The sequence below is a fragment of the Brassica oleracea genome, chromosome C7, assembly GCF_000695525.1.
Source record: "Brassica oleracea var. oleracea cultivar TO1000 chromosome C7, BOL, whole genome shotgun sequence".
Taxonomy (NCBI): domain Eukaryota; kingdom Viridiplantae; phylum Streptophyta; class Magnoliopsida; order Brassicales; family Brassicaceae; genus Brassica; species Brassica oleracea.
Genome location: NC_027754.1, coordinates 7,881,599 through 7,889,317, shown reverse-complemented (window position 1 = coordinate 7,889,317; position 7,719 = coordinate 7,881,599). Strand labels below are relative to the sequence as shown.

General features: G+C 49.1%; 1 protein-coding gene across 1 annotated transcript; it reads left to right on the top strand.

Annotated features, from left to right (window-relative positions):
- Positions 1–778: 778 nt before the first annotated feature.
- On the top strand, positions 779–2,371 carry LOC106302494. Its single transcript, XM_013738993.1, has one exon. The coding sequence runs from the start codon at positions 779–781 to the stop codon at positions 2,369–2,371; it is 1,593 nt and encodes a 530-aa protein (XP_013594447.1).
- Positions 2,372–7,719: the final 5,348 nt, after the last annotated feature.

Here is a 7,719-nt window from a genome sequence, read left to right as displayed (position 1 = left end):
AGTAAACGAGGAGGTCGACAGGCTACTCGACACAGGTTTCATTGCCGAGGTACGGTATCCAGAGTGGCTAGCCAATCCTGTCGTAGTAAAGAAAAAGAATGGGAAGTGGCGCATTTGTGTCGATTTCACTGATTTGAACAAGGCTTGCCCGAAAGACAGCTACCCTCTCCATGGACGGCTTCTCGGGGTACAACCAAATCATGATGCACGTCGATGCCTTTCAGCCTAAAGAACGCGAGAGCGACCTACCAGCGTCTGGTCAACATGATGTTCGCCGAAAAACTTGGCAACACTATGGAGGTTTACATCGACGACATGCTGGTCAAATCACTTCACGCCGAGGACCATCTCAGCCATTTGCGAGACTGCTTCAAGACGCTGAACGAGTACGGGATGAAGCTCAACCCGACGAAATGCACCTTCGGCGTCACAATAGGAGAATTCCTGGGTTATATCGTCACTCAGCGAGCCATCGAAGCAGACCCAAAACAGATAACGGCGATCCTTGACCTTCCTAGTCCGAGGAACACTCGTGAAGTACAGCGATTAACCGGAAGGATTGCGGCACTCAACAGGTTCATCTCAAGATCTACTGATAAATGCCTCCCTTTTTACGAAATCTTGCGGGGAAATAAAAGATTCGTCTGGGATGAAAAATGCGAACAAGCGTTCAATCAGCCTTATCCCTATACATCGCCGTCACTTCCTCGGCGGCAGTAGCGTACTCATACGAGAGGATCGGGGCGAACAAAAACATATTTTCTACATCAGCAAGCACATGACAGAACCAGAGACGAGATACCCAACCTTGGAGAATATGGCTCTCGCCATCATCACCTCGGCGAGAAAACTCAGGCCTTACTTCCAGTCGCATACCATCAAGGTGCTCTCCAACCAACCCCTTAGGACGGTGATGCAAAACACCAACCAATCAGGAAGGCTAACAAAATGGGCAGTGGAACTAAGCGAGCACGACATCGTGTACAAGAATAGAACAGCAGCTAAGTCGCAAGTTCTTGCTGACTTTTTGTTCGAGCTAACACCGGAGTTAGAACAGGATCTCGTGCTACCAAGTCTGAACTGGATATTGCACGTAGATGGGTCATCCACGAACAAAGGTTCGGGGGCAGGCGTACAGCTCCAATCCCCGACAGGCAAACTAATCCGGCAATCGTTCAGTTTTGGCTTTGTCGCGTCCAACAACGAAGCCGAGTATGAGTCTCTCATCGCAGTCCTTCGTCTTGCAAAAGCAGTAAAGGCTAAACGAATCAGCGCATATTGTGACTCCCAACTCGTAGTGAGTCAGTTTCTTGGAGAATATGACGTCAGAAATGAGAGGATGGATGCCTACTTAACACTTGTCAAAGATCTTACACGGGATTTTGAGTTCTTCGAGCTCACAAAAGTTCCCCGCGGAGAGAACGTATGCGCGGACGCCCTCGCAGCCCTCGGAAGTAAGCTACACGACCAGGTGAAAAGGATAATCCCGATACACAGGATCGAGATGCCAATCATCAGCCCAGCGACAGAGCCGCTTGCCATTGCAGCATCTATCACCGACGCCATGAATATTGAACAGCTCAACGATTGGCGAACGGAATTCATCGAATACCTATCCAACGGCGTATTACCCACAGAAAAATGGGAAGCACGACGACTCAAACAGCGCAGTGCACATTACGTCGTCATGGATGGCGCACTTCATCGATGGACTGCAACAAAGGTACTCCTTAAATGCATTTTCGGAGACGAAACAAGACTATTCATGGCTGAAACACATGAGGGGGCAGCAGAAAATCATTCGGGGGGACGAGCTCTCGCATTAAAAGTGAAAAGCCTTGGTTTCTACTGGCCAACTATGAACGCAGATTGCGAGTACTATGCCAAGAAATATGACAAGTGCCAGCGACACGCTTCAACCATCCACAGTCCGACGGAGTTACTCCATACCTTAACGGCGCCATACCTCTTCATGTGGTGGGGAATGGATATCATTGGACCAATGCTGAGCTCTCGACAGAAAAGATTCATCCTGGTCTTAACAGATTACTTCACCAAATGGGTGGAAGCAGAAGCCTACGCCAGCATCACCGACAAGGAAGTGCAGAAATTTGTTTGGAAGAACATCATCTGCAGACACGGGTTCCCGTATGAAATAATTACCGACAACGGATCCCAGTTTATCTCCCATAACTTCAAGGAATTCTGCGACAGATGGAGATTCGACTCAATATGTCCACACCGAGAAACCCGCAAAGCAACGGTCAGGCTGAGTCCACAAACAAAACAATCATCGACGGACTTAAAAACGACTAGACTTGAAGAAAGGATGCTGGGCCGAAGAACTGGATGGAGTCCTCTGGTCCCATAGAACACACCTCGCGGAGCGACGAAAGCGACCCCTTTCTCGATGGCCTATGGATTCGAAGCAATGGCACCTTCCGAGGTAAACGTGACGAGCCTACGCCATTCCAAAATGCCGAAAAACATCGAGCTTAACCAAGATATGCTCCTTGACGCACTGGACGATATCGAGCAAAGACGCGACCAAGCGTTACTTCGTATCCAGAACTATCAGCACCAGATCGAAAGCTACTACAACAAGAAGGTTAAGTCCCGCCCCCTCGAATTGGGAAATCTGGTCCTCCGAAAGGTGTTCGAAAACACTAAGGAGTGGAAAGCCGGAAAACTCGGAGCCAACTGGGAAGGACCCTACAAGATCATCGAGGTCGTGAAACCCAGAGTCTACCGCCTCGAGACTTCAACAGGCGAAGCGGTACCACGAGCCTGGAACTCGAAGCACCTTCGCCTCTTCCACAACTAAAAGTAGCAAAGGCATGTGAACGACCAACGGTCACGTTCACTCTTAAAAAAAAAAAAAAAACCCTAGTAAATGCGCTCTTAGCCACTTTTACTCGGAAAATAAAGAACTACGAATGGCTTGATCTTCCACAAAGGAGGTACGTAGGCAGCCTTAACGGGTCCTGCTGTAATCAAAAAAATATATATATAATTCCCCGAGAAGTCACGCTTCCCCGAGAAGTCGTACAACCCATGCGATACCTACGTGAGTTCGCCCCGGCATCTCGAAACAAACGTACTAGTACTCACACCCCACGGCCGAGTATGTCCTGATCAGACACATACTAGCGGGAATCCGGTCATAATCGTAGTATTAACTAATATGCCCGAGATGATGACTCCTATCCATTTCATGATTTGCTAATTAAGGTTTGGCCGACCGAACGCTTAGAAATTACTTTGAGATCGAGTTAGGAACTGTTGTCATTTAAAAAATATTTTTCACGGTCTAAAGTAATCCTATATTGACTCGTATCTAGTCGACGTACGTCAACTAAACAAGGGAACTTGACAAAACGACCAAATAAAACTCGATACGGCGCGAAGTCACACACTCTATAATCATTTCCATATTTCTCGCAACTCCCCGATCTTCTCTCGCGACGAGATCAGTACCGAATACTTAAAGAAAGAAGTGAGACGAGTGATGCAGGATTCGTAAAGAGAAGAAATAAATAGAGTCTTAAAAAAAAGGAAAAGGACCACACCAAGTCAAGTCGTAATACATCAAGAGCAAGAGTACTGTGAAAAGTTAAAAGAGACAAAGCGACAGAGTTACTCCTCGGGGTCTTCAGCCTGCTCCTGCGCAACGGTTCCACCACCAAGGGACGGCTCCGAAGGATCCGCACGCACGCACAAACCAATCCGCATTGACGCCCTTACCATGAATCGTCGCCTCGCCTTCACGAACCTCCGGCTGACTCTCGGGAGGGTGAGCTTCGGAACCAGTCGTCTCTCCACTATGCTCCTTATTAACCTCCTCACCGCCATCATCTTTATCCGACCCTTCACCCTGATTGCCCTCAGAAACAGAGGAGTCGGAGATCTCAAAGACATCCTTCCCGACGGACTTTGCTCCCTCGTCAAGAGCTTCAGAGGCGAGGGCCGGCGGATCGACTTTCAACGATCCTCCCCTGCAGAACGAGATGGAGCGATCGAGGCTCTGGGAAGATTAGCGGGACTTCGGAGAACTACAGCAGTCCTCGGATCAACTAGCTCTGCGTTGGATCCATATGGGTCAAGGCCCACAAAAGTCCGCATATCAACGAACTGAGAATCAAGGTGAAGTGGAGAAAGAGTCAAGTCAATCTCCGGGATCTCGTCGGGATCAAGTTTCACGGCTTCTTCCTCGGACTGCTTCTCGCGGGCCGCGAACGTATCAATGACATCTTGAGGGATATCACGACCACCAGCGTTTAGAGCCTCAAGGCATCTCTTAGTTCCAAACTCCTGGCTCTGAAGCAACCGCGCTGTGTCGAAAGGACCGCGGCGAGTCCACCATTCGCACAGGTTTCCTAAGTGCCTGTTGGATTTCGTAATCATTGGCGAGTCCACCATTCGCGCAGATTTCCGAAGTGCCTATTGGATTTCGCGATCCTTCGTAACCTCATAGACACGCGAATCCCTAAGCCGACCCAACTCTTTCTTATGTTCTTCGGCTTTGACCCCCATCTCTTCCATCAGACTGGCCTTCCGAGACTCCAAAGTCGCAATGGTCACATTAGCGACGGAGAGTTCGGCATCGGCCGCGTCAGCTCGCTCTCGCTGAATCTTCTTCCGAGCAATCGCTCGTTCTCTCTTCTCGGCCATCCTCACGAACTCATCCCTCCATTCCGCTTTCTTCCGGTGGAGAAGCTTACCCTTGGCCGCCATTGGTTTCTCCGACTTTCTCAAGGCTTCGCGAGTCTTCTTCAAAGCTGTGTCGTATTTCTCAACAACGAAATTCATGCTCCCGTCGCCCTAACATGAAAACAGAATATTCAAGTTTCTTTTTTTCACATAAAAGGAAGACAGTCAAAGGAGGTACTTACCAGTAATTTAGTGCGAGCAGCGTCGACATACTCATCCTTAAAGATCAAGTCCGACACGGATGGAAGAGGCTTCGGCCCGCATTTGATCTGGCTGACCAACTCAGCACATTTATGAGGAGCATAAATAAGCGGGGTGGGACCATCGTACTCGAACGACACGTGATCATGAAACTCGACCCTCGGAGTCTTCTTCCGAGACGAAGCACCGATGGCTGATGTTCCAGGGATCGACGAAACTTGAGCACTAGCGACCGTCTCTCGATCACCCGTTTTTTTGGATTTCTTCTTCTTCCGCAGCGTAACTTCGGGAGAGGCATCTTTAGGATCATCCAATGAGGCTAAGTTGAGAGCCGGCTCACCAGCTGATTCACTCCGATGCACGGGATTGGCGACATCAGTCTCTCGCGGATTCACGATCCCTTGCCTTTCTTCCTCCTTTTTGATGACGGTTCAGCCGTCTCCCCCTGACTAGGAATCTCAGCTTCGATAGGAGCTACTTCGGAGCCTACGTTGACAGGAAGGTCGTCACGGGTTCTCCCCCTTTTTCTTCTTAGGAGCCAAAGTAGTGGTACCAGCCGAGGAATCTTGATGATGAGGGCTCGCGTCGGTGGTGTCGGCAATCGCCATCTCGTTAGAGGGTGCAGGTAGTTCGATACTCGGCAGATTAAGTTCGACCATGATCATCGCACTCAGATCTGGAAGCCCTCTCATATTCCTTGCCTCGTTGATTCTCTTCTGCTCTTCCTTTGTGAATAGCGAGATCCGCGTCTTAGTCTTGTTGGCAGAAAGAGGATAACTCGATTTCCAATCTTCTGCGAAGAACACGAGTCCGGAAGCCCGACCATGAGGGAAAAGTCAAAGAGTCATATTGAAATAGGAGAAAAGTATGGACTTACTCCTGGAAATACGATCGATCGAATGGTGAACCCTCTCCCAAGAAATATTCCCCCAATGCTCTTAAGCAAGTCTCGCAACGGCACGAGCGCTTGAAAGAAAGTCTTCCGGATAATCATGAGAAATCGGATGGTCGGCTGCATAAAAAAAAACAACAAAAGCAGAAAGCAGTTAGTATACGAAGAAACGGTACGAGTTAACGAAGATGTTCTAACAAGCAAAGTGTTCCATAAGACACGGTACTCATCAGCTGGCGGGTCTTCGAAGGCAGAGTCATCGCATTTAACGAAGAAGTAAGATCTCTGCCAATCCGGCATCTTATTAGGATGCCTTCCTATCACATTGTAGCTGGGACGCATTTTTATCAACAGAAGCCCGTCGTCTAACGAGCTGACGGACGTCAACTCCTCGAAGACACGAACCCTCAATTTCAGCGGCCATAACCATCAGGGCCACCGCGATACGCCACGAACCATTCAAACATTGACTTATCGCTGCATCTCGGCGCCTCGCATACGATGTGATTAGTCGAGGAATTGGGAACCAAAGCTTCGTATCATCTCAAAAATAGGATTCGTAAACGCACTGATACCCAACTGGCGGTGACCAAGGCCTTTGGTTTTCCGAGGGAATCAAGAAAGTTACCCATAGTCCATGACGTTCCCTCAGAAGCTTCTTCACGCTATTGGGAGTTGACTGAGTCTTAGTGACGTTCTCCCAAGCTTGACCACTCACATCAGGAGAGCACAGAAACTCGGAAGCTATCGCTGGGAGTTCCTCAAAGATCCCTCCAGGATAATAACACGTTGGCACGTAATTAATAGCGAAAGCTCCGTCTCCCGGACCGCCGGAACTGTCTCTCTCGCAAGCCTGTGGCTCATCTGGATTTCCTCTCACTTCTTGCCGATACGAACGCGCAGATTCAGAGACTAGGATCCTTTGAGACAGATCTAAATTCTTGGTGTCCATCATCGCGTCGTGATGAATCCGTTCAAATTCTTCATGCGGTGCCTCGGTCGCATCTCTCGAAGGACTAAAGGAGGCTGTGATCTCTTTTCCTCTCTGTTTATGAGATAACCTCCCGCCAGACGACATATCGCTATCTATGTTGCAACAATAACCTAGAGAGAGAAATAAGAAGGAGGAGAGAGAGAATACCTGAGAAGTGCGGAGAAGAATGGAGAGAATGAGAAGGAAGCGAATATTTATAGGGAAAGAAGGGGTGCCTCCCCGAGGCGTCATCATTTGGCCTACATGGGCCTATGTGGGCCTAGGAACAGTTACCTAGCCGCCGAAGAAATCGAAGCGTCGTTTCGACTTCCCGTTTTAACCAGCCTCAACCCTGATCAGAACCAACGGTTAAGGGAAAACCTAACCAAACCAAAGCCGGTTCGGTAGAGATTTTACTAAACCACCCGACAAAGGGGAAACGCCTAACGATGCCTCGTGACATCCGGTCAGGAGACATTTATTCGAAACGTTCCGCCAGTCCTCCCAAACCTTTAACTTCCTAAATTCACCGAATCCGACAGCATCTTCATCTCGATGAACTGGGAGGACTTACTGTAGATGGTAAATTCGACCATCCCTCTAGGCCCAAAGAACAGACGGCCCGACCCACATGAAGCGGAGCATCGGCTCGGCGTAATGTGAGAGAGCTTTCGATGGGCTTCTCGACTAAATGACCCGAGGAAACGATTCCACGAGACAGCGTGGGCTTCTCGGCCCAGCGAGTTAAAGCCCACAGAGAAGACACAAACTAGGTCACGGAAGAGCGTGAGGTCAGCTATAAAAGGGGAAGGAAAGGCAACATAAGGGGGATCTGAAATCACTGATACACACTAGGGCGGCTAGATTAGGGTTTTACCTTTGTTATCTCGCCTTGTCGTATCTCTACGGTAAAGCCTTCAAGGCTCCGGTACCTTTCTTTTCA